Source organism: Corvus kubaryi, unplaced genomic scaffold, assembly GCF_017639235.1.
Source record: "Corvus kubaryi isolate FWS band 111438036 unplaced genomic scaffold, C.kubaryi_AGA036_p1.0 133, whole genome shotgun sequence".
NCBI lineage: Eukaryota > Metazoa > Chordata > Aves > Passeriformes > Corvidae > Corvus > Corvus kubaryi.
In genome coordinates this window covers 3,344,652-3,372,084 of record NW_024580667.1, presented here as the reverse complement: position 1 = coordinate 3,372,084, position 27,433 = coordinate 3,344,652, and the positions used below count along the sequence as shown (strand labels likewise).

At 42.2% G+C, this 27,433-nt stretch overlaps 1 protein-coding gene across 1 annotated transcript in view; it reads right to left on the bottom strand.

Moving 5' to 3' along the window:
* Positions 1-8,211, bottom strand: part of MAOB (monoamine oxidase B) — a 51,280-nt gene extending 43,069 nt beyond the window's left edge. The window contains exon 1 of the mRNA XM_042034612.1: positions 8,099-8,211. Within this exon, the coding sequence (XP_041890546.1) occupies positions 8,099-8,144 (46 nt within the window). The 5' untranslated portion in view covers positions 8,145-8,211. The remainder of the gene's footprint in view (positions 1-8,098) is intronic.
* Between the last annotated feature and the right edge of the window lie 19,222 nt (positions 8,212-27,433).

Here is a 27,433-nt window from a genome sequence, read left to right as displayed (position 1 = left end):
CCACCGAGGCCCCGGAGGTGGGCCCACATCGACCCAGCTCTGAGGAGGAGAGAGACCACACCTACAGAAGGACTCTCAAATCTTCCCAGGTTTCTCTCCACAGTGAGAGGTTTTATTTTCAGCATTTATTATTCTTTTCCTGTGTGTTTGTTAAATAAGTAGTGTTTATCTCTTTCACTTTCCTCCGAGGAAGATTTTTTTTTTCCCAAACCTGGTGGGGGGAGGGATGGCTGTAACCCGCCCTCTATCACAGGATGTTCAAATTTGGACTTTCCTCCAAATTTGTCTCAAACTGGCACACCACCATAACTTAATCTTTGCAAGATGCCCAAGACTCTAAAGAGCCACAGCCAGACTCTTCATTGTTAAAAATTAGTGCATCTGTGATTTACTTTGCCATATATGCCAGTCACTAGAAGCAGCCCACAAGGTGTCAGACTTTCTAGACTGGACCACTCATTCTTCCAGGGATGGTTCTCACTTTGCATTCCCCCATCCTATCCCTTGCTCTCCTTTTCCCTGACCTCCCTTCCTCTACACAATCTCACACAGACCCCTACAAAAATCCCGATGCCCACCATTTCCTTGGGCAGTTCCCTGCCCTCCATCCATTGCTGCTGCTGCTGCTCCTGATGCCATTGAGAACCCACAAAATGCACACAGTTGAGTCCTGTGGGGCTGTGGGTGGCATAGGAACAGGGGCCTGCTCTTCCCATAAATAATATTATCACTGTTTCTTGACTAGGTCAGTGCAACTCCTCTGTGGCTTGACAGGCACTTTTCAGCATTACTAATTTATCCAGAACTCAGGGTCTCCCCAAATGAGGCACTGATAACCATTCTTCTTTCTCCTCCGTTCCAGCCCCAAACCAAATGATGGTTTGTGTAGAAAATAATTTTCCAAGTGACTTTCTGCTGATTCTTCTTCTAAGCAAGCTGTTTGAATATAACACTGACAGGACAGAGAAAGTTGTGCAAAATACAAGAGAATGGGGTGGGTTGTTTAAGAGAATGATAGGCATTCATGGTTTAAACACCAATGGCCTGTAGTGCAGCCACACTGACTACTGAAAACAGCAAAAAAAAAATGTTAAACAAGAATTATGCAGCATTACAAAATTATAAACCTTAGACACAAAACAGTCCATAAGGAAAAAAAGCTAGTGGATTAGAAGAATGATCACATTTTGACCATCTTGAAAGGCAGCAATTGTAATAATATCTGACATAAATTTACAAGGATGAAATAGGTTATCAGCCCAGAAGAAAAATCATGTTAAATTCAAAAATGGCTATATAAAAATTAAATGGTTGAAACTTTAATGAGATTAACATAATTTCCTCAAGAAACCAAAGCCTGGCTAAAGCTCTGGAGTCCTCAGCACAAAAAAGACATGGACCTACTGCAGCAGGTCCAGAGGAGGCCCACAAAGATGATCCAAGGGATGGAACACCTTTTCTATGAGGAAAGGCTGAGAAAACTTGGGTTGTTCAGCCTGGAGAAGAGAAGGCTCCGGGAAGACCTTATAACACCTTCCAGTGCCTAAAGGGGCTTATCAGAAAGATGCGGATTTTTACTAAATTTTTAGTAGGGCCTGTCACAATAAGACAAGGGATAATGATTTTAGACTAAAAGAGGGTACATTCAGATTAGATGTAAAGAAAGTAATTTCTTACAATGAGCGCGGTGAAACGCTGGAACAGGTTAGACAGGAGAGGTGGTGGAAACATTCAAGGCCAGGTTGGACAGGGTTCTGAGCAACCTGATGTAGTTGAAGATGTCCCTGCTCATTGCAGGGCAGTTGGAATAGATGACCTTTAGAGGTCCCTTCCAACCCAAACTGTTCTCTGACTACAATTCCCCAGGAATGATGACTGATTTTAGAATCATCCCTGAGTGCTTTGTAAGTACATCAAGACACCTTCTCAGCAAAGGAAATCCAAAGGAAGGTCTTCAATACCATAGGGGCCTGCTCAGTAAACTTTTATAACCATGATAAACTTCACTGCTGTATCAGTGCACTCTGTGAAATAACTGCTACAGAACAGAGACAGAACACAAAGGCAAACAACTCCTGTTTTGGGAAGGGGCAGCAAGACAACATGGCTTTTTATCATGAGATAACATAACTATTTAATTACAGTTGTCAGTTGTGCTACGGAGAAGGAAACTGTGCCAGTGGGAAATGTGCCAAAATCCCCCAGATTGTTTACATACAGAATAGTAACTTCTGGAGAAAAAAAAGCCTTCTCAGTTGATCAAATTAAGTGTAAGGCCTAATTCATTGTCATTAGCTGCTGTGGAAGCCATGTAAATATAGAGCAAACTTCCTGCTGGTTTATAATAATACAAGCAGCACTGGAAGTTTACCTCTGGGACTATCAGAGCTGTGTAAGCCCACATTGCTCAGGCTGCCTACTTAGGCAGTGCAAACATGAACACTTAGCTTTATGGCACAGCTCTCCAGCTTTGGATAAAACTACATACACACACCAGTTGCTAAGAGTACCTCCAGTAGTCAACAGTATCCTTGTCAACACACTCATAAGATCATCTTAGACAGCCTGAATACTCCAGGATGGAGCCAGAGCAGTGGGCTGCTCATCACAGCCACTGGGACCACAGGCACCAGTGTTTGACCCAGAGTTGTGTCACTGTGGTGTCTGACATCGTGTTATGTGCTGGACACTGACACTAATCACTCACTACAGCAGGGGAAGCACAATGAATTGCGCTTCTCTAAAATTACTCCTGAACTTGATGGTGCCAAGGAGTAAAATGAGCAAATCATAATTCACAAGTACACAGAACGTGATCTTTTGGCAACCTCTTGACACTACAAGAAAATTAAAGAAAGAAAAGTAGCCGAGGAGAAAACAGAGAGGATGAAGATAGAGGATGCAGGTGCACATCTGTGGTCAAGATGAACAAGTAAATAATTTTTAACAGGGTCTTCGTGGAAGGAAGAAGAGCACAAAATTGAAATATTTACTCTTTCCATGTCACTACTTTTGATCAGGAAAACTAAAAGTTTCCCAAGACAACAAGCTGGCAGTGTCTATGTTAGCAAATAGTGCAGAACATCACACACTTGATCTGAACCAAGTCCCTAGTGCAGATGAACACCAATCACCACCTCCAGTGTGACTACATTCTAGTCAAGTGCTAGACCAAACTCTGACAAATCTCACCAACTAGAAGCACTCCTGCAGGTGGTTGTCCAAGAAAACAATGAGCAGAACTTGCTTACTAAGAACTTTCAGTCTCTCCTGTTTCTAATCTTCCTTGCCAAAAAATGTATGCAATTCAGCAGTACAGATAAGAAAATCCTGTGGACTTTCCAGTTTGTAACTTTAACACCAACTGCTACACAGAAATTTTGGTTCCCAATCAGTTATTTCCCACAGCAGCTACACAGCAATTCTTTCCCAAATTTTTGCCATCCTAACTTAGCTATTTTCCCCTTCCATAGTAATTTTCACATTTTGCTGATCACACTGAATGAACTTTTCCTAACAACAACCTTTCATAATGGTTAAATAAGCTAATGGAAAAGCTTTCCTTAATGATGCATCACCCTGAGCCTTGTGAGATGAGATGGCTCCTGCAGGTAGACTGGAAAGCTTCTTATCAAATCAACTCTCAGACTAATTAGGAGGTCTCAGACAGTGAATTACAAGAGCTGTCCCTGCTGCCTAGGCTACTAAACTATTTCACAACATTATGCAGCTGCTTTCTGTTCTGTTTACTGTGCATTGCCAAGTTTTTTTCTGTGAAATGTCTAGAAGTAAAATGCAGGTTCCATCTAACTGCCTCACACGGCTTTGCAACAGCCATGAGAGTGGTTGGGTACAAGAAGAATAACTCCCTGCTGTCAGATACAGAGACAGGTGATGGAAAATGTGAACCAAGAGCTTCGTCATGTCAACTGGCAGGAAAATGTCCCAGCTTCCCTTTGCCAGAGTGCATTCCAGAGAAGGTGATATCCTCTGGAGAGGGTCAGAGTCCTCCCACTGACCAATCCATTCTTGTTCATCATCCACACCTCTTTCATCCATGCCCTCATTTTGGCTGTGTGGGGGTTTTTCTTCTCAAAATGGGCATCTAGCATAGGACTCCCGGATTAGTAATGTTCTGCAAAAACAGTGTCTTGTTTGGTAAACCATGTTTTCAAAGGAGGAGCATTGAGACATTGTAATTTACTACCAGAGGGCAAAAAGAAACAAGTATCTACTGAATATTATGCACTTCAACTATTGTTTTCTTACAACGTGTCCCAGATTTGTTTTAAAAAATAATTTTTCCCTCTGCATCAATCTATTTTTAAACAGAGAGAATACCTTCAGATAACAGCCCTCAAAATACCTGGTCTGTTTTAGGATGTTTTGATTTTGTTTCTATTTTTAAAGTAACTTGACAGTGGCTGACAGATGCAGCGAGAGCTACTGTAATTATACAGCACATTAAATTGTCACACAAATTAAAAGTGAGACTTAAGAAGAGCAGAGAGCACAATGACACCTCAATAATGCATAAATAGGTATGGAAATATTTTTAAAACCCAACATAACAATAGAATTACTTTATCTTACAGTATGTTTTGGTTATAAAATTACAGGAACATGAGAGGTTGCTTGTGAACAGCAAAACACCAAGCATACTTCAACTAACACCATAATTAAGAAAAGACTTCACCTTTAAGGAAAAGAAAAAATCAATTAACCTCGCTTTGATTGTAAAATCTGTGCCCTAGAGATTTAAGAGAAGCATATTCTTAAGTAGGACTGGCATAAGATTAGGATAAAATCCGATAATTTACCTGAAAACAATGCAAGAAAAGCAGTTCCCGTGGCAAAAGCAGGGATAGGAAGACACTTTTGAAAACAAAAGGAGAAAGTCTTCAAATAAAATCTCTGAACAGAATCCAAGATTTTATTTGAGGAAAATTTCTGTCATCTGTGTCTCAATTAAGATAAACAAGTTTGATGACATCACTGCATAATTTTCTCATAGTTTTGACCCTCATGCTTGAGGAGTCCTTCAAAGTAAAAGAGAGGACTCTAAGCAAAGAGAAGAACCTGCCATGATGCACATTCCAGCTCTAAGAGGGTCTGTTACACCTCATATCTAAATATTCTTTAGTATCAGACACACTACACACAGTGTGTGGCTAAGTGTTTTCATATATGCTTTCTTACTCTGGGAAATTTTCTTCTAAAATATTTTTTTTAATCTACACCATTCACAAAACAATTTCAAGGACTTCTGCTGAAGTTTCACCTGTAAAGTAGAATCTACCCTTAGTAAATCCTTCTGTTCCTCAAAGGTCTTCACTATCATCAACTGTACTGAGATCACCTGACATCTTCAGAAAAGCCACCAACCATTTCTTTGACTTGAAAGAAATGAAGACCAATTTTGAGTAGATTTTCATTACATAAAATATAAATTAGACAGTTCCTTAGTTTTATTCTTCCCTTTTATCAAACCTGCAATAAAGGACACTAAAAATGATTCAGCAAAGGAAGTGGCATCTTCAGATAAAAGAACAGTGACCACTGAAGGCCTCTGCACTGTTACTTCATTATCAGGTTTTCACTCTTTAAATTTTAGATCCTACTAATTACATCTGGATAAAAAGACAGGCAGAGATGCTGCCAGAGGGTCTGAGCCTGCAAATGGACAGCTTGCATTACCAAAAGAAAAAGACAGAAAAGAGATAGCCAAGTGGCAGCTCTGTGACACTTGCTTGTTTGCATCCTCCTGCTGGCACAGCAGGTCTTTGTTTGCTCTGCAATTACCTGCTTTGCTGAGGGCTGTAGCGGGTGGCTCGGGCACACCTCAACGTGACAAGAGCCTTCTGCTGTTTTACAGGCAGCAACCGTGGAGCCTCAGTCAGCTGAGCCTCAGGCAGCTCAAAACCAGAGACTTTCCGAAGGAATGCACATCGGTTGTGGAGCAGCAACAAACCCGGTCTCCACGGAGTGCCTCATTTTAAAAATCATACACTCCCCTCTCTGGTGGACAAGACAAGAGATCTCTGCAGCAGCTGTGCATGTTAGCAGGGGTTTTCAATCAGTGTGAGGAGATCTAAACCCATAGTTTCATCACTTGGCTGCAAGTTCAATGATTTACAGGCAAGTGTGAATCAGAGGTGAAGCAGGAGTGGTACAAAACAGCTAAAGGAAAGTGACTGAAGAGGGGTACTTAGTCAATAGTAATTTTTGTGCCTGTATATTTTTCCAGCCTTTGTGGGAAGACAGGAGAAAAGTTGCAACCACATGAAACAGGAGCATTTTGGCGGGTATTTAGTGTAAAAATAAGTAAATAGAAAACTGGTTCCCCCTGGCACTTGTTGCTGTCTACAGGTGGCAAAGCACACTCTTCACCACGGCTTATGATGCTCTTCCAGAAAAATGTAAGTGGGCTGTGCAGGCCTGCCATGAAAATATTCCCATGGCAACCATGAAAAACAAGGGTATTTTAAAAGCTGTTACACTGGCTCTTTCACTCCAACTCATTCAACAGAGGGAATGTAGCACTACTGCTGTACAAAACCATGCCAGTGGAAATGTTTCTGTTTACAAGGCACGAACAGACAGTTACCACTGCCTGATTACTTTAATTGAGCTTCTGTTTCTCTGTGACACACGGTGTAAGTTAAAAATGAGCCATAACACCGTGTTCAGAATCAACTGTGCTTTATAGAAAACCAGTGGTTAATTTTTGCTGTTTGTGTAAACATACTTGAAACATTCAAACATTATTCAGCAGTTTGTTATCAGAGTCCTTAGGAAATAATGCCAATGATTTTGTCTCTGCATTTTGTAAATCATTCAAATTTCATGCTACACACCTTAACATGATGGTTCAATAGACACCTAGAATTATATATAAGTAAATAGTGGAAATTAAAAGCTGTGTGAAAAATGGAAGGACAAAATCACATTTTGTAACAGATCTCAAGTAATTTGTTTGTGGTTTGGCAGGAGATACGAATTGGATCTGTGGACGTATACACACTCATTATGCTCTGAGGAGATTACCACATGGAACAGGAGCTATCACTCCATACCTCCCAATGCTAAGGCACCAAAAACCAATTGTTTGGTATGCCAAAGGCACGGGGGAAAAAAATCTACTGCACATGCACAATTTATTTGGTGTATCTCAGAACAAAATGCACAGGGGAGAGATTCACCATGGGCAGGCACAGAGGTCTTCTAGCCCTGATTGGGTTAAAAACAGCTGATCATTACTCAAGAGCAAAAAGGCTCAAGGCCCCCCGTGCTGTCTGTCCATTTCTGCCAGGCTGCTCACACTCTCAAATCCATACCTGCGCTGAAAGGGGAGCTAGAAACTTCCTAATCATCCAGCTGATTTCAGTCATTTTTCCTTTATGCCTCTACCTGCGCTAAACAAAAGGCAGCCAAGGATTTAAATTAATCATGTGTGACCGAGGGCCTCTGCCTAACACCCCTGGACTGGGTGCAGAGGATTAAGAGTGCTTCTAGGCTCGCTTGTCCAAAAGATACAGGGGTACTGGAAGAATTGCACAGGTTCAGGGGATGCCAGGACTGGACAGTGGAAGAGCCACAAAAATAGAATGTAAATCTATAGAATTAAATTGAATTTTTAAAAAAAATAGTAAAATGAAAAATAATAGTAAAAATAGATTACAATGGATATAAACAATAAATAAATTATAATGAAAATAAATAAAAAAATGAAAATCAATAACAATACAAATAAATGGTAATAAAAGTAAATCACAATAGAAACAAATGGTAATAAAAATAAATAATAATAAAATAAAGAAGAATAGAAATAAATAATAATAAAACCAATAATAAAGTAATTTATAAAATAACAATAAGACAAGAATAACTAAAATAACAATACAATTGAAATTAACAACAGCTTAGAATAATAAAATACTGCCTGCACCATACGGCACGCCGCCCGAACGACGGGGGCTCTACCGAGCCGCTGGGGATGCTCTCGCCCCGGCGGACCCGCTCGGCCCGGGCGGGGGTCGCGCATCCCCCCGCCGCGCTGCCCCGTCCCCGCCCCGCCGTCCCCGCCGCCCGCACCTACCTGAGATGCCGCCCCCGACCACGACCACGTCGCATCTCTCGGCCATGGCGCTGCCCGCTCCGGGCGCTCGGTGCTCCCGCGGCGGCTCCGGCCGGGCTGTGGCGTCCCCGCCCCGCCCTGGCACCGCCCCCACTGCGGGCCCGGCCGGCAGGGACGGGGCTGCCGGTGCCGGGCGCTGGGCCACCGCGAGGGACCGGCGTGCTGCTGGGGCTCTCCTGCCTCCCGCACGGCTCGGGGAGGGAATTTGCCCCTGGTTGAGGAGCGCAGCTCCCAAGGCGCAGCAAACGCGGGGTCTCTGCTTGGGTAGTCTGGAATCCACTTCTGCACCCTCTGCAGCCACTCTGGGCTGCCAGAGGGGACCGCTGGCTGCCGAGGTAGGACTCTGGAAGACCAGCTCGTGTTTTCCTTGTGAGAGCCCCCCGAAATAAGAGTTGGCACCTGGTGCCGGCTGCAGTGTGTGCTGTGTGACAGTGCCATGTGTCAGTGCCCCTCCAGACCGGCCTCCAAGCACAGAGCTGTCTGTGAGAACCCCCAAGAGACTCACCCACAGCACTGGCTCATCCAGAAGCAGCAGTGTCATCAAATTCACCGGGATGCTTTTGGCTGGTCCCCTGCACACCCAGCTGGGCTTTCCATTGCCCAGGTTTTTACTGTGAGGGTGGCACCAGCAGAACTGGCTTTGGGGATGGTCAAAGCATGGAAATGTGTTTGGTCTGGTGTATTTGTACAGATCCCATCCAGCCATCATGTCAGTCATACCTGACCTCCCACACTTGGCAGGCTCAAGGCAGAAGATTCCCAGCTCCAGGGCATCCTCTGAGCCAAAGACACTCGTTCAGTCCCTGTCATTCTCCATTTCCTGGGGCTGTACATTGGACAAAGCAGGCCATGAGAGTCTGGAGAGGGTTCCCTGTCCCTCCTCCGTAACACCACAAGGGACAGCTTATGGGGTTCAGAGACAGGGGCATTTGGATGGAAGTCACAAATATTGGCTACAATGGGTACAGTCCTGAGCTTTTAGGGAAAATGGGAGGGAAGAAAATTAAAGGACCAGGAAATAGAATAAAATTAAAATACATCTTCTTAGTCTGATTAAAAGAATCTGTCTGATTCAAGGGTGGTTAAATCAAACTCCAAGACCTCTTTTTCCTGAGAGACACAATTATCAAATTGGCAGAAATAATGGTTGCAGAGACATTTCAAATCCCATATGAAACACTGAAAACTGGGGAAGGCTGTTCCAAAAGCAGAAGTGAGGGATTTTATAGACCATTGTCAAGGACAGCTGTGGCTGTATCTATGTACCTAATGCCAAGTGCCACAGCTTCGGAATGTTCACAATATGTACAACTTATTCCTGGGATTCTTCTGGTTCCCATTTTTCTCTTGTGGCTCTAAGAATTAATATCTTTTTTTTTTGCTTTAATGTGACTGTTTGAAACAAGGCTGCATTTCCTGCATTGGAGGGTATGTGGTACATGTCCTAGAGTCACATGAAGGTCCATGGGAGTGTTGGAAGGCAGAAAGCCCTAAAAGGACTCCTATTAAGATTCATCTGTGTCATTAAGTCTGTGTTTGTATGTTCATGGACATATTATATAATCCTTCTAATGAATAAATCTGGCACTGTTTAGAGCAGGCCAAACCTCTCCCAAAACCAGGTTGGTGGTTTTTCCCTCCTCTGTCCTGCAATAAGTCTGGTTCAAAGGTTCATTTTTTTTCATCTCAGTAGCTTCTGCTTCCGAAATGTTTGCACCATGTGTGATGGCTTAACCCCAGCCAGTACCAAAACCAGCACACCATGGTACATTTAAACTGGTGCTGTATTCCCCTCTTTGCTTTTTTGTTTGCAATGTTGTGATGCTTGTCAAGCACTTTAGGATCCTCATATATTGGGATACACACTTACTGATCCTAATAACTCTTTTATACACAGGTCTCAGTCCAAAAGTATCTGTCTTCAACAGGTATGAGCAGAATGGTGTGCATAATCCTAATAAAGCCTCTTTGATGGCATAAAGATGATTTTTTTTCCTGGAAATCTCATATCTAATCACATTAGGATTCAGTTTCTGATTTTTATGGTGCCATAACTTCTCTCATCCCATGTAGTTCTAACTAATTAAACAGGTAAAGTGTGTTCTGCCTGGATTTTGGTGCATTATCCTTTGAATGCATGATGTTAAAAGCAAAGCAAACTTTCAGTGAAAACACAGCGTCTGAGAGCCTCCGCATTTTCTCGCCTCAGACTAGAACTTGTCTGAGACAAAATATATTGTTTTCATAAATTTTCTTAGGCTTTCTGACACTGTGACAATGAAATGGCATAATAGCTATGCTGTCTGGTAGGAAATGTACTGACAGCCATGGACTAAATTTTGAGGACTTAGTGGAAAGTTGTTGGAATAGGGGTCAAAGCCAAAGATCTCCACATTTACAAACTGTAAGAAGTAGAATTTAGGCACATGATTCATCACTGTCTGGTCAGTACCTGGTAAAAGCACAGTACAGCATTTTAAATTACACATCCTCTCATTTTCTACTCTTTAAATAGTAGTGCATTTAAAAAAACAGTTATTCATTGTTTTTTATATGTTACAGTTGTTCCTTAGCATGTTCGGGGGGAAAGTCTCTTCTTTAGAAAGAGACTGGTTCACATCTCTGAAATTTCCTGCTGGCAAGGAATAGGTTTTGACATCACCTTTAGTCAAAACATCAGAATAGAATAGAATCTCTGTCACCTGCAGACTATATTAGCACCTGCTTCAGGTGCAGGGATGTGGCTGAAGCCAGGAATCTTTCTCAGTTCCTGGGTCTGGATGCAAACTCCCACTGTACGGGCTCACCCAGTGACCCCTGGGTGTTCATTCTCCTCCCACCCTTTTCCAGCGCTGTCCTGACAGACCCTGAGCATGCCCTGAGCCTTGGTGCTTTCAGGCACCCAGTAAATCTAGTGCTTGCACTTCATCCCTTGTGGAGAATCCCTCGAAGGAGGAGTGAACTTGGCTTGACACCTCCCTAATCTGCGACCAGGCCATGCTGTTCTCCTGCTAGTACCTTTGTGCTTGCTGAATACTGATGTTGCAGAAGACACGCAGGTTTAAATACATTTTTAAACATATATTTTACACAGTTTAAAATTTCTCTCCTGTCATCAGTGCAGAAACTGTGAAAGCACTTCAGTGCTTTTGAAATACTGCATGATGAAAGGAGCATAAGCTGCATGCCAGGCTTTCCACTAGGGGAAAACTGCTGCAAGGTGTCTCAGCAGGTTGTCTAGTCTGTCCCTGCACTCTACAGTGGCGTTAGCCATGACTGAAACGTATCTTCATTAGCAGTGAGTGTTAACTGGAGAGGCAAAATGCTAATAGCCAAGAGTTTTAATCCAACATACACAGTCTGACATTTATCAAGAGCTAATAAGCAAAAATTGAATATTTTATCAATCAGATTCCATTCAAAGTAGGACTGATCACTAAATGTAAAATGTACAACATTAGGCCTGTTAGTAGAAGCGATGAGTGAATGTAAACATTCACATTCTGAGCACACACAGAGCCACAGCACAAGAACAGAACAAGGGTCTGAGTGCCACGGTGCAGCCAGGCCAGCAACTGCCTGGGATGGGGGCAAGGATCATGGGGACCCCCAAGGGAGGGTAACAGCCCAGGCCTGTCCCACCCCCAGGCAGGAGCAGCACCCAAAATTAGGTCCCTACTGATGTCATAACCATTTAAGTGCACAAGCTTTTAGGAAAAAAAAAAAACAACTTTCTTGTTATTATCTGTCTATTTGGACTTAAGGGTTTTCCTGGTCTAAAGGGTATAGAGGCACTCTCCCATTCAGTGGAGAGAGGCCATGTAGGCTCTAACACAGCAAGGAGTCAGTCACATGTCTCCTCATTCGGTCTCACAGAGAAGCCATTCATCAAGACTGTTTGTGTGATGAAACCCCAAGTAGGAGTGGAAGAAAACTGATGTGATGTCTCAAACAATTCCAGCTATCTTACTTCATAGTCTCTAGTTTCTTTTCCATCTATTTGTCCTAATGAGCCCACTTTTACAAATCTGTGACTGGTGTAACCACCATGCTGATGGAAAGATTAAAAACAATGATGGTAATCATGCAAATATATGCATACTTACTAATAACCAATGAAGAAAAAGCAGGGAAAAACCCTTAAACTAACATAAATTAATTCCCCGATGTCAAGCTCATCCTTGCACTATGCTAATCTCTTTCTGACAATTAGCTACAGCTCAGGCTGATCCAATTTCCTATTGCTTCTCTTTTTTTGCAAAATTTTCCTCCAAAAGAAATCCACTTTCAGGTTTGTGGTGGTGTTTGCTATTGTTATTAGCATGAATACCTGCATCCAGAGGTGCCTGGCACCACAATGGCATCTGTTTTGTGGACTTATGCCAATTTCTAAAGATACTTCGCATTCATGCACAGTCAATGCTGGTTCCTGCCAGGCAGAATTCCTAGGGGATGGATCCACAGGTCCCATACAGGCAAGGATAATGACAGAATGCAAAGCAAGGTTTTATGTGGATGTAAAGCAGTTAGAAAAGTTAAAGTAGCTTAGTAGGTACCATATTACTGCTTCAGGAAAAGACAGACTTAAGGACAGACTTAATCAAAGTGTCTTGCTTAAAAATAATCAGCGTTTTTTAATAGTGGCCAGAAGACATATTCTGAACTGAAAACCAACAGTCTTTGCTATGTAATGCCTATTTTTTTACTGACCCTTGTTTAGAGTCTATTTGAGCTCAGGTTTTTTCACTTGAACTAGATGAGCAAAAGCTAAAGATGCAAAGCAGATGAGAGCAGTGAAATTCCATCTCCTACCTCTAACCAGACAGTCCTGTGCAAATTCACTTGCATACCTCAGAGCACATGAGGAAATAAAACACTTGAACCTCTTTAACAAAAAAGTCTACCATGTCCTTCACTGATAACCTAATTTGAAGAGTTCCTGAAGAGACAAGTTATGCCTCTCACTCATGCCAAATGTTTTCTTGTGAATAATGGCTGGTGACATTTTATTTTCTCTTGATCATGATGGTCCTGCTGCTTTGCATCTATGGAAGTCACAGCACACTGTTTCCATCTGTCACTTGAAAGATAGCCCCCTTCCAGTCTGTCCACTACCAGCCTTCATTATTAATTCATTGCTGATTTATTTCACCTTTCTTGGAGTCAAAAGAAGCTCCTAGGTTTGCATTCCTCTGGTTCCTCATTATCTTTCCCCCCGTGTTTCTTCTGCCTCATTCCTGTGGTGAAACAGCCCATCATCAGTAGCAAACCTCATGCTATCCTGAAGGAAAAAGTATCCAGGAAGATATTCCAGAAGCTCCTCCAGTGCAAGCTTGGGAAATAATTAAAGTAATGAACAACAGGACACAGGCTCTCACGTATTGATAAGGGGGTTACTGTGCATGTATTAGGTATTACTGTGTGTGTACATGGTAATGCTAATGTGACTCCTGGGGGGATGTTGTTCCCTGCACACTTCCACAGTCCAAGATGGCCCTGTATAAATTGAGATGGCTTCAGTGAAAAGCCCTGAACATCATTAATAGATTCAGAAATATGCTTGCTAGTGAAAAAAAAATCTAAATTTAAAGAAGAGAAAGTTAAGAGGTTATGGTTGTTACAGGTGGGATTAATTTCATCTTATGCTGCTCATCTGCACTGTCTCACAAGATCCCTTCTCTGGGCCATGGGAGGGACAGGTAGTTTGGAGACTGATTTATACTTTACTAGAGTAGTTGATCAAGACAGGCAAGACAAGTTTCCTCCTGGGATTCCTGGCTCTCTCAAAGGACACTTGATTGACTTGGACTAAATAAACTTTCAGATGATTAGAACTAGTGAACTCAGTCCCCCTACAGGTATGTGCTTGGGGAGGAAAGAGCTGTTCATACTGTTCTCCAGTGAAGCTGACAGAAGTGCTAACTAATACTTCTAACCTGGGAGAAAAGGACAAATCAACACAAAACTTCCCTGGAAACTTACCACTGGGTTTATTTTGTACTGACCACAGGATCTCGTCTTTGCTGCTAAGAAGCAGCAGGAGGTTGTGAGTTTAATATGACTTGGCTCCTTGCTCCTCCAGGAAGGTTGGGACTACCTTGCAAAGGCCTGTGTTGTCCTGCTCATCCTCAGTGCCCCTCAGTGCCCTGGAACAAAGCTGATACCTTTGGGGTGGGCATGAAGAACCCTCTAGCATGGGAAGGCTGGGGCCTTGCACATTTTTAACATCATTGCACAGATTTTAAGCACCCACAGGCACAAAGAACATGAGCTGTGCGCTGGACCAGAATCAAGTTTTTAATCTTATAATTGCCCTTTGCTCTCTGTGTTTTCTGAACACTCAAAATCCCGGCATTGCCAAGTGCTGATTTTAATCCAAATCTTTCTGTGCTAAATCTTCTGAGGTCAGGACTTGATCTCATTCTCTGAGGCTTGGATTAGATTTTCCATGCACATGTTATTTTTCCTTTCTATTCTATATACTGTTTTCGTTCTTTTGAAGACTAAACTTTCTCCAAAATCTTTAATTACCCTATAAATTCCAAAGTCCAGCTCCTCATCAATTTTTTCCTTGTGTTCCTCTCCCTTTAACCCATTTCCATAAACACAAACCTCTTTGAAACAATTAAAAAATGCATATGTATCCACTTACTAGATGTACAATAGTTTAAAATTCATTGAGTCTGGATCTGACAATAAGAAGGGCTTTACATATTCATGCTATTTTTTGTTTCTCAAGGTATATAGGGCTATCTTTGCTTATTGTCTTCCATTTTATGAGTGTCTCCTTTTGAAGTGCTTGGTTATTTTGATAAGCTTAACTTGCAATGGTGTTTTGTTTATATTAGCACTTCTGTATTGGGCAGCTAGGATTACACATAAGTCCGTTTTCTGCAAAATGAGGCTGCTGTACCCATTTTTTGTTTACAGATCTCCTGTTGAAGCCAATCTTCTAATTTCAATAAATTAAAAATGAGTTTAGATACATCAGAATTTTAACTACTGTCACATGCAGACACTGAACAATAGTTTTCAGATAAAAATATTATTCAATCTACTCTCACCTTTCTCATTATCAGAATTTTGGTTACATGAGATAGACAGCAAGTAGGTAGTGTTACTGTGGCTTGTATTTTACAAATAGTAGATTTTAGAGAAGATCAGTACAAAACAGGATATTTTAAAGTGCTGCTACTTTACAGATGTGATCAAGCAGCCAGACAGCATCAGGGGTCCTTGTTTGGTCCCATTCCTCAGCTCAAGGAGATCTAGTTTCTTGTTGCTGGTGACTGCATTGAATGGAATTATCAGGGCTGAGGTCAACTTTGACTATTTTACCTAAAGACCTCATGTGGTCCTGGCTCTATCTTCATGGACTAGATCCTTGAATCAGAATATCACCTAGAATCTATAATTTTAACTGTGTAGGTTGTGGTGTGAGCACAGAAGCTTGTCATGTTCAAATACCTGACCCTACTGTCTGCAGGCTTGGGAGAAGGACTGCAGGGATCCTCCATCTTCTGGCAATTGTCATTTAATAGCAGATGGAAAAAAAATCAAGGTGAGTGTTCTGTATTTCCTCTGTTGGGATTAAAATCTTGGTCCTGAGCCACTGTGTTCACTTTTCTATTTGACTCTGATTTGACTTTTCACTTTGACTCCTTTCTGCATGCAGTGGCCATTGCTTTCCCTCATGCCTGTCTGGGGAATGGTTGATACCTTACAGGCATGTGTCAGGTATTTGTAAATCTTTGTGTACAGGCACTTGGCAGGAGGGTACTCTGAAGGGCTATTTCCATCCACTTTCAGACACCATTTTATTTTAAGTCTTAGAATCATAGAATATCCTGAGTTGGAAGGGACCTACAAGGATCATCAAAGTCCGACTCCTGGCCCTGCAAAAAACAGCCCCAAGAATCCCACCATGTGCCTGAGAGCGTTGTCTAATGTTCCATCAAAACTCCAAATGATGCCCTGGGATCAGACCATGCACTGATTTGAGTCTGTACTCTTTCTGAAGTCTTGCCTGCTTCCCTTACATCCTTTTGGTCTGTCTTGGTTTGCATTGTTTACTTCTGGTTCCACATTATTGGCATTCTCTTCCTTTGTTGTGTGAGCCTGAACTCCTTCAGTCTTTACTCTCATTCCCTGTACGGGTCTGCAGCATAAGCTCAGTGGCTGGGAAAACTGCTATGGCATCTTTCTGGGAACAGTAACACTCCTTACTGCTCTTGTACTTGTGGCTTGTTCAGCTGTGGGGTGATTCATCCACTCTGTTTCCACCAGTTTGCAGATAGGCCACAAAATAAGTTTCATTGTTTGGATGTTTTTAGTCTTGCAGACTGTGGTGTGAGGGGCTGGTTTGTCTGCAGCTTCTGCCACATATTTTTGCTTGGCTTATTGCTGATCACTGATGTATTTTGCAGTCTTGTTCTGGTGACTGTCAAGAGTAAGTGGAGTAATTCCTGCTGGTGTCAGGGACTGCTTTCTGAAAGCCTCTGTTATGGTTTTTGTTGCTCTTCTAAAACAATTGGGTGTGAAAAAAACTGTTTTGCTTTTCAGGCATGATTTTAAAAGAAGAGAACCTTAACCTGTGCAAGCACACAGACATTTGTCTAAGTCACACGGTTTCTGGAACTGGTACCTGTTCAGAAATACCTGGACAAAGGTACAAGAAATATCTCATCTGGTAATTCTTTTGACAATTAAATATTACTTTTAAGCTATGTCAGTCAAGTGAAGCAATTGAAGCAGTTCTGGCAGTCAAGTCTTCTGAATTCACAGTCATAAATGCCTTAGCACTGAGGTACGATTTTAATAAACCAAGTATATTTGCATACTTTCATACTTGGAGAATGTGTATAGACAACACCAGAAAGAACTGGCCTTTTGAATATTGGTTAGTGATTTCAAATACCCTGAGTTCATTAGAAAAGTCAGCATTTCATCTGGGATTGACTGGCCAATGAAAATAGTAGACATAAGCAAAATAAACACCACATTATTAATTAGCAAATATATGTGGTATTTTGTATTTCTGAAAAAAATCCTGACATTTTCATACGAGGCTCTGGGATTGTACATTATATAACCACGAGCCCTGCTTAATGAAGGAATGTATTCTGAAATGAGATTCTTTGATGTGCCTGTATCTTTTAGACTGGCTCTCAGTAGCCATATCCTCATGAACACTGGCTTTTACTGCATTATAAAGCATCATTCCCTTGAGAAGCAGGTACAGCTTTCCCCTTGAACCAGGTGTTGCACAGCATGGGTTACCACAGCTCCTGGAGAGCACTGTGCATAAAACCCTCTTCTAGGTTCAGCACCTCTGAAATCTGGTGGGCTGGCCAGTAGTGCCTGTATTTGCTCAGGTTGATCAAAAAGTCAGTGATAAATTGACCTTTAAACCCATGCAGGCTTCATATGAGCTCTGTGTTGGTGGAGGGCCATGCCTTAAACCACAACAGACTCCTTCCAGGGAACTCTGTTCTGCCTAAAAGGCTGACTTTTCTCTCCCAGGTTATTGTCTGGAATTTTCCATAGCTGGTTTCCCTTTGTGCAATTCTTTGTGAACAGTGACCATGCCTTCTAAACTGGATTGTGACTTTTTTTTTTCCCTCCTCTAGTGGTGATATGGCAGTGCTGCTGTGCCTACATCCACAGTGGAGTGGTTTGCTGTGCCTACATCCACAGTGGTTTGCTGTGCCTGAGGAAGAGGTGGCAGATGTACAAGACTTTGGCAGTGAACAGCACACAGGGTGATGTGGGTAAAGCTTTATGGTGACAGGAGGACAGATAATGGCACAGGTATTGTAGAGGAGCAGGTGGTGACATTTAATTGATCCAGACATGGAATATTGTCACGACAGCTGTTCAATGTTGATTGATTTCTTCATTGGGAATGGCTGCAATATGTTTTCCCTCCCCTCTGAAATGTATTGTTGAAAACAGCCTATACAAGGTGTCCTGAGCTCCAGAGGAAAGTTGACCAACAACTGCAGAAACAGGCATGTCACATGTGAATAGGACGTGTTCTAATAATGCCAAGTGCAGGGAGATGGAACCTTAAGGTCCCTTCCAGCCCAAACCATTCCATGGTTCCACAGACCCAGGGCAGTGGTCCTCTATCCTCTATCCTCTTGATAATCTTGCAGGCAAGCAGTAAATCTTATGTGGCCAGGGCACTCACTTTTGGATTTGAGGACCTTCTTAAACTTGGGGACATTGGAACCTGTTTCTGAGGTTTATATTTTAAGATGGCATTATGCATTCATAATAATTCTTCCCCAAATGACCAAGGTTAGACAATCATAGACTCATTTAGGTTGGAAAAGACCTCTTATGATCATCAAGCCCAAGTGTTAATATGCTGTAATGGACAGGAACTGTGTAATTTCTAACAAGATAGTTTCCAACATTTATAGCCTGCCTTCATCATTCCACCAACTGTAAAGTGCATCTTAAATAATATCTATGCACCTGATAGTGGTGTTGCTTATTAGCCACCAAATAATCTCATTCTGAATTCTGAAGGCTCCAGCCCTGGCCAGGGGAAATTTCTGCTCCTGCCCCTGGCACAGGGAGCACTGCCCACAGGTCAGGGAAGGTGATCTCCCAGGAGAGGTGCCTGACCTCTGGAGGAAAGTCACCATCACACCAGTCTTCAAAAGGGGCAGCAAGGAGGATCCAAGAAACTACAGGCCCATCAGCTTCATCTTCATCCCCAGGAAGGTGATAGAACAACTCATCCTGGATGCCATCTCTAAGCCTGTGGAATCAGCAGGGGTTAGTCAAAGGTGATAGTGCAAAACCAGAAGTCAGTGAAGCTGTCCAGGAGCCTCCTGAACTGGGATCTCAGAGATATAGTGTTTCAGCAGGGGCACACACAGAGCAAGGTTCCCCCAACGAAAAACTGGAGTTCACCCCACATCTTCACTTAACCTTTGCTCTTTGCCTTTAGCAGAGACTCCAGTCACCCCCACAGGGCTGCCCTGGGAGTGTAGCTCCATGTGCCTGTTCTCTATGGAACCAGCATTTACAGCTTTTTTTTTTTTTGTTTTGTAGTTCCCTGTGCTCACCACTACCTTCTCCCCTCAAAATATTTTCTCTCAAACTGATTTCTGGGGTTTCAAAACACCTTCCCCCTGCTTTCTGGCTATCCCCTTGCCTATATATCTTCACAGATAAAAAGCCTAAGCCTCTTACGGTCTGGGCACTGTACTTCAGACCAGTGGCATAGCTGTTTAGAATCATCATTCCTGGAGAGAAAAAGTGGGGAAAAAAGGGGTAAAAGCACAAGTAGAGGCATCTTCAACACTATGGGTTCAATCTGTCTCAGGTCTACAGCCACCTGCAGCAGGCACTGACAGCTCATGCTCACAGCTGCAAGCTAAAGCTAGATTTTCTCTAGCCAAAGAAGAGTCAGAACAAATAGGCTACCTGAGCCTACACTTTAATGTGCCAAATGTTGCCAGGCCTCTGGAGGCCGCCCTGCTGTGTGAAACAAATTCACAGTATATTTACTTTTTCTAAATATTGTAACTCTGCTGTCTTTTTTTCTCAGTTTCGGCGGTGGCAAAGTGGTTATCTTTTTCTGCTTCCCAATCAGAGTCATTTTGATGTAATTTTTCTGCAGCAGCCCCTGCACCAAGGACACAAGCCTCGACCTTCTCTGCTTAGTTTAGTGGCGCAATTGTTTTAACCCTCTCCTTGGAGGTCATGCATCATGAGCTTACCCAAGAGTAAGATATTGTGACAAAATGATCACGATGCACTGCTACACATCAGGGCATGGAAAGAAACTGAGGAGATCATCTAATTCACTGCACCATCTGGAGGTAGGATTGGCTACACCTAAACATTTTTCTAAACTTCTTAAAGGTGCCTAAGGATGTGTCTTAACAGCCACCTACTGTAATTATTTCCATGTCTTCTGTGTAAGAATGTGTTTTTCATTATGGATACTATGAGTTTAATCCCTGAGGCTGCTTATGTTCATATTTTCAACAGATTTTCCCTTAGCCTTCTCTTCTCTAGACTGTACAGCCCAATTCCTTCAATTCTTTCTTACAGGCAATGTTTTCATGCCCTCTGATTACTTGAATTTCTCTCCTCTTTATTTTCCCCAGTTAGTGAACATCTTTCTTGAGCTCAAAAGTGATCCCACTGCTCTGGTTGAAGCTTCACTAACACTGAATAAAGTGGAAGGATTGCTTCAGGTGCCTTAGCATGCCACCTAGTATTGCATTTCGCTTTCTCCTAACAACATAATGTTGACTTCTGCTCTGCTGTGACCCACCATAATCCCCATATCTCCTCCTGGAGAAGGTTTGTATTTGTAGTGCTGATTATTCTTTCCTGTCTTGCTGCATCTTTCAGGTCTCCCTTCTGTTTGCTTTAGGCAGTGCCTTCAATTTGTCTGGATTGCTTTGAATACTAATTCATATTTGCAGCCCCTTCTGCTTAATACCACATGCAAATACAGTAGGCATCCTCTCTATTCCATCATCTCAGTCATCAGTGGAAATGTGAAGGGCCTCAACTGATGAAATCTCACACTTGGACAGTGTTAGTAGCTACTCTTGGTAGGTACTCTAGGTGTTACCTCTCAGAAGATCCATTTAGACCGTGTTTCCTCATCTTATTTGTGAGGATATCTACAGAGAGACTACATTAACAGCATCTCTGTGATTCCTGTTGATCTTCACAGCTGCTGTATGGCTGTACATGGATTCTTTGAGTTAAAATTGTCCTTTTTTTTGTCTGTACTGTATATTGATCTGCATCTGTGACTTTCTGCTATAAGAATGATAGTAAAATAATCAATTAGAGTGATGGAATTATGGAATTCCTCTTTCTTTTTTTTTTTTTTTTTTTTAAGAAAGAAATAGGTTGATTCAGGTGGAAGATTAAAACTGGAGAGAATATGTCTACCTCTGCAATAGGTGTCTAGTTTCCTGTTACAGCCCACAAGCATCTAGTCAGGACAATCAGTCTAGAAGGTTACTCAGCTCACCCAGAGATTTACACTGAATGTCTGTTCAGGTGAGTTGACCTTAGGCTCAGTTGTCTCACCTGGATCTCCACCACCTGCAGTGGGAAGTCAAACTCAGCCCTGATTCTTGGCCTCTTAATCCAAGAGCCAAATCCTGCCTGCTAAATTCTGTGTAACACACAGGATAACATGCTGTCTTCAGGATGTTCTAGTCAAGTTTTGCTGAACATTTTTAGAGTGCAGAAGAAAGCCAGAGAAAGGATAATATTTACAGTGCAAGTTGGAGTAATGCTGCACCACTGGAATTTGGTTTTGCTGATCTCAGTAGCTGCTTACAGTGGTGGATGGTGATCTGTCATGTGAAAGGGGTAGTGACTCTTCCTAACTGACCCATGAGATCACCTTAAATTGCTAATGTTGCTTACAGTTATAGTAATTGGGCATTATCCTGTAAAAAACCAAGGGGCTGGGGAGGAGAATAAAGCAGTAATAGAATGAGAAGCAACACTGTTAAAATTTGTTTCCCTTATAATTTGATTTTCTTTCAAAATATCTTCTCTTAAATACATGGGAAGGAGGTCAGGATACTGGTAGTGAGAGATCACAAAATAGTGGAGAATTTTTGCCACAGATGTAGTTTCAGCTGATGAAGTCTTTTCTGGGAAACATCTCACTAAACAATTTGCTTTTTCACAGATATTCATGATCATTAGGTTGCTGGGGATTTTTTCTTGCGCAAGTAGGGAAAAAGGCGAGGAACTTGTGAGACTCCAACTGAAATAAGCAGGCACTAAAAAGCAAGAAAGAAAAGTAGCATCTCCTGATCACTCTGTGATATCCATGCAGAATCCTCACTATCCCACTTGTAGGAACCCAGAGTGCAGAGAAATATTCTCTGCACTCTGGGTTCCTACACCACAGGTGGTAGCAGGATGCCCTCAGTGTAAAGTTGCTTTTGTAAAAGTTTGCTGTCCCAAACATCTGTTTATCCCAGGAAACTCTTGAGTGCAAAAATATGGTAGGCAAAATTTCACGATCTTCTGTGAGTAGGGTGTGATATTGCTGGCAGCTTCATGTGTATAAAAAGTGGAATGCAATGATTTTGCCTTTTCATGTTTTGCAGATTTAAGGACCATTCCTGTCCCCTGCTGCAGTCTAGAGCTGTCCTCTGATGCTACCAAGGGCACCCTCATTCTTCATGCTCCTAAGCTGACACAGGCCCTGCCTGTGATGCCTGGTATCACTTTTAGAGTGTGAAACAAATGGGCTTTTACAAGCCTGGCTTTGTTAGACAAAATGTGACTAATTGCAGTCCCCAGTTGATTTGGGATTTGCTGCTAGCACAGAGCTTTCTTCCACTTATTTCTGCTACTGCTCTCCAGCATGCCAGATATCACAGAAATGTTGGGAGGAATTAGGAACCACACACTTTGCAGCTGATTCCCTATGCTGAGCACAAATCCTGCTCAGAAACCTCCTCCTTCACGCTTTCCACTGCACTCCACAAGCGCATGGCCTTCCTGTCCCAATCCCACAGTCTGCCCTCCCTATCCCACAGCCCAGCCTTCTCCAGCTATCCCATGGAATGTGCTGGATGCATCCACTGCCCCATGCTCCCATGCACACAACACCTCCGATCTCATTTTTTAGCTTGTGAGGATCATGGCTATTAACCCAAGCTGTGTAAAATCAGGAGATTATTTTCTCTTTCTCTCCTTGCAGGAGAGAAATAGTCCAGCAGGAAAAGCAGCAGTAAGTGAGCTCCACCTAAAGGCTTATCCTCGGCTCTCTCCCAGAAAGGGAGGAGGGATTCACAGGGTTTTCATCATGCCTGAGCCTCACGCTGTTCTCCACCTCCAGGGAAAAGTGCAGGTTACTCAGCAAAATCTAGGAGCAGTCAGTTAATGCCCTTTGCCTCCATTGCAGCCAGGAGTGCTGCTGACTCAGCCTCATTTTGTATTTATCACTTTCTATTTTATTGTTTTCAAGGTCATTCATGCAGCTATTTTGTCTGACAGCCATGGCACTATCGAGGCTTAAATGCATAAAAATATATTTATGAATATGTAAAAGGAGAGTTGTGCATGTCTCTGTATGTTTCTCTAACTCATTGAAAGACTGTAATATAAATTACTTCCAAAAAAGCTGTGATTATCCAAGTCAAGGCTAGAAACTACAGCTTTTTGCATCCCAGAATAAACAGTCTCATCTTCCCTATGTGTGTGTGCACATATACTTTGTATTCCTGTATCTATCATTGTAGTTTAAGGGAAAAATATCACAGTGTAGCGCTCTGAAATTCATGGTGCCTGCAGATAAAAAGCCACAATTAACACATATATTTCCCCCTTGAGGCTGTTTCCAGGCTGGAGAATACAGATGAAGAGTGTTGGACTACCTGCTCCTCATTGTTCAAGGCCTTCCTTAAAGGCAGCATCAAATTTAAACACAGAAACAGCATGGGAGAAATCAGGGAGCACGGGAATGGGTTCTCCCAGTGTAGGGACTCTCTTGTGCATCAAAGAGAATGAAATATGTGAGGCAGTAGCATCTCTAGTCCCTGGAGTGGTAATATTTGAACATATCTAGCTCATATAAGATTAGAATTGCTTTAAAGTTTGCACAGTCTTGCTGCAGCAGGTCACACTTCCAGTTACTGGGAGTGTTTGGGCAGTGTGGAGATGGGTCTGACATCAGCAGGGTGATTGTTTCCACAGTTAAGAGGTGCAGTGAAGGTGAGGCAGAGCAAGGCAGGCGAGAGGGATGAAGAAAATGAGTGTTTTCCTCAGTTAAGGGCTGCTGACTTGTGAATCTGATGCTGAGGACTGCCAATATCCTGAGCAGGTTCTTTGCAGGACTGGATCCTTTCCTCCCTGCCTCCCCCATCAGCCTTAAGCAGGAGGCTTTGCTGGCCAGGCTTTGCTCTCCCTGAAATTGCTGATTGCTCTTCTTCTGTGTGAATGAAAGTGGAGTTAAGTCAATATCGAGCCCCCTTGAAAAATCCCACTCAGAATTCATTTAGTGTTTATTTAGTTGAGTATTAATGATGAGATTTTTTTGGCTAAAGAAAATCCTTTACTGTCTTTTCATCAAAGTCTAGAAATATGGTGTCTTAGTTCCCCCAAGCATCCTCTGCTCTGTTTCATCTTCTGATGTATTTTCCCAGTTACAGTCTATAGAAGAGAACTACATTTTAAAATATTGTTCCAGAGTTGAGAAATGACACAGTTTCTAAACAAGATAAAACAATTTTGTTGAAGTTTCAATAATCTCTTTGTCAATAGTCTAAAGGGGAGCAAAACGAGAGTTGGGAAAATCTGCATTTAAAAAAATGAGACCCATAAAAAGCACAGATGGAAAGAGTAAACATAGACATGCAGTTTCCCATGGAATCACCCTGATCCCTTTTCTGCAGAATATTGTGTCTGGAATATTTATTTGGCTCCAGCAACTGACCCCTGATGTGGCCACAGAGAGCTGTGTTTGAGCAGTCAGCTGGGGGACTCGGGAGGATCTGGGCACCAAGTATTGTTTCACTTCAGGAGAATGATGAGTGATTCAGACCACCTCCTTGCTAAATTTTGACCGTCTTGCAAACAGTGGTGAAACATAGCTGCTTTTTAAGAGCAGTGGAGAGGGTCTAGTAGAGGTCTTTATTCTTCTCCAGTCTTTCAGAAATGGTAGAGGGCTGTGAGGCTGAAAAGAGATGTCTGTGAAATAGAGCCTCGTTTTGTGCGTGGATGTACATATACGCAGGAATATGACACAAAGCTCAAGAGTTACTACTTCTAATAATATCATACTGCATCTTGGTAAAGCTATGGGGCTCATGGCCCTTTTGAGTGTTTGAGTTCTGCAAAAGCATTTTTAAGTCATTTTCAAAGAACAAAGCAAATGTCATTGCAAAGTGAGCATGTTATTTCAAAACTTTAAATGCTTTACACGTGTTTTCCATCTATTGGGGTAAGTTCTTGAAATCTAATTTCTAATTCACTCAGACACCTACCTGGGACATTTTCAGCCTCACAGTTTTAGACAAAAGTCTCTGACCACCAGAGGTTGTCTCTGCCTTTCCTACAGGGACTTCCTGGGAATGTGCATCTGCAGAAAACTCAGCAAACTCAAGTGCAAAGAGCAGCTTAATATTTCTGCCAATGCTGAGAGCGTGCTTAGCTCTCTCAGACTGCACTGCATTTACTGACAATGGCTCTGAGGATTTTACCACATCACTTATGCACAGCTTCTGTGGGAAAGCATGGTCACCCAAGGCAATGGGGACTCATCCCAGATCCTCCTCTACTCATATGAGGGGTTTTGATTCCCACCTCTTACAGTGTTGGTGACTGATGATTTCAGGGTAGAGGATTCAGCTCCGAAAATTATTTTGGAGGCAGAACTAGATCCAACAAGTCAGAGGCTCTAGTGCTTAGGGTAGGGAGTTGGGGGAGGTGAATGCCAGCACACAACTTACTGCAGCTCCCCAGATTAATCTTTTTTATACAGTGGTTGACTACAGTACAAAATATCAGTGCAAACCTCCATTATTTTTTATGTCTGAAAAGCCTCAAAAGAATGGAAAATTATCAAGTCTTGAGACCCATGTAGAGCTTGGAATACCAATTGTGCATCTGAATGAAAGCAGCTGTAACTCAGGATTTGCTCTTTAATTCTTTCAAGAATAAAAGATCAGGTTAATATATGTAGATTAGCTGGGAATATGATTAGTTTTTTTTAATATTTCATGGGATGCACTGCTGGTTAACATCTAAAGGAAGTATTAATTCTGATTCAGACAAATGATAAATATCCTTTTGTATTTTCATACATGTTTTTGATTCCTCGACCTTTTCTGAATGGCCTATTAGGGGAAAAAAAAAAAGGCATAACAAACCACTTTGATATATCATTCTTGGTGTAAGCCAAACAAGATTACTTATTCTCCTTAATGAACTCTGAATTTTTTTATCTTGATATACATAAAGCATATTTTTTGTATTATAGAACCACCAGGAACCATTTTCAGTGCTTTCACCTGCTTACTAACATAGTTTGCAGTTCATTGGTGATTGTCCTCTGTCTTTTAAACAATAAATAGAGGTTGTGACCCTTTGCTTGCAAAATAAAAGGGATAGACTCACAATTTGGATTTCCAATCAGCTTATTTGTACATACATTTGCAACACAGCAAACTTCACTGGGCTGCTCATTTCCAATGCACTTTTGCAAGGGTATCAGTCTCCCTACCTGTTACCTATAATGTAATCTATTTTAGAAGGCTGTCAGCTCCTTGCCTTTCAAATAATTACAGTCAAAGAAAGCAAGACACATCCTCCCTCTCCCCTTCCTTACAACGCCTTTTTTAAGGTCATTTGGATTTTTCAAAAATATTTATGGCCCAAGTCAGAGGAAAAATGCTTTGCTAAGTAGAACTGTGTTTTGTAGGGGGTTTAATCCTATGTCAGGCAATTTCTGTAAGAAGCTACTGTCTTTAAACAAGTAGGTCTAGGCACTGAGAAAACACTCACCCACAGGAGGGAGCTCAGGGGCTTCTCTTTCCTCACATCACAGACTAAGGACTGAGATTAGACACACAGAGCAGCAGAGCATGGGACTACTCCTATGGGACAGTAACCTCTCCTCTTTTATTTCCCTCCTCCTTCACAAAAACATTCTGCCTGCAAGTCACACAGTCCTGCCTGAGCTTCAGGGCTTCATGGTAGGTCTGGAAGGACTTGGCAAACAGGTTTCAAGAAAGGCTCACATGAAAGCCCAGCACAGGCTGTGGTGTACCATGGATGTCAGTGAATTTTGCCTGTCCTTTACTGCTTGAGGCCTGTGACAGTAACTTACAAAAGCCCTGATAAAGGCCACTGGGAGATAGCCAGGCTCAGGAACTCTTGGTAAAAGTTCTTCAAGGTCAGCAGGCAAGGTGAGGTGTTGTCAGGGGGGATATCTCCAAGCAAGCAGTGCATGATTCCATTTAATGATTCTTATAAACGTTGAACCAGCAAAGTGGCTTTGAAGCTGGGAGCAAAATAATTAAAATTTGCTCTTTTATTCTGGCAAATCACAGATTATTTCTGATAGGCACAAACTGTGGGGGAATTGTAAGACTTTTCCTACAAATAAAGGGTACCACCTAAGCTCTGGTGTTTGCCTCTGGTCTCCATGTGTGGGAAAATGACTGGAGGTAAAAAGACTATGGCACAGATTTTATGAGGGAAAATACAGCTCCTTCTCCCTGGACAGAACATGGTCAGCATGCCCAAATTCCCACACAGTCTAAGGGGGACTAAACA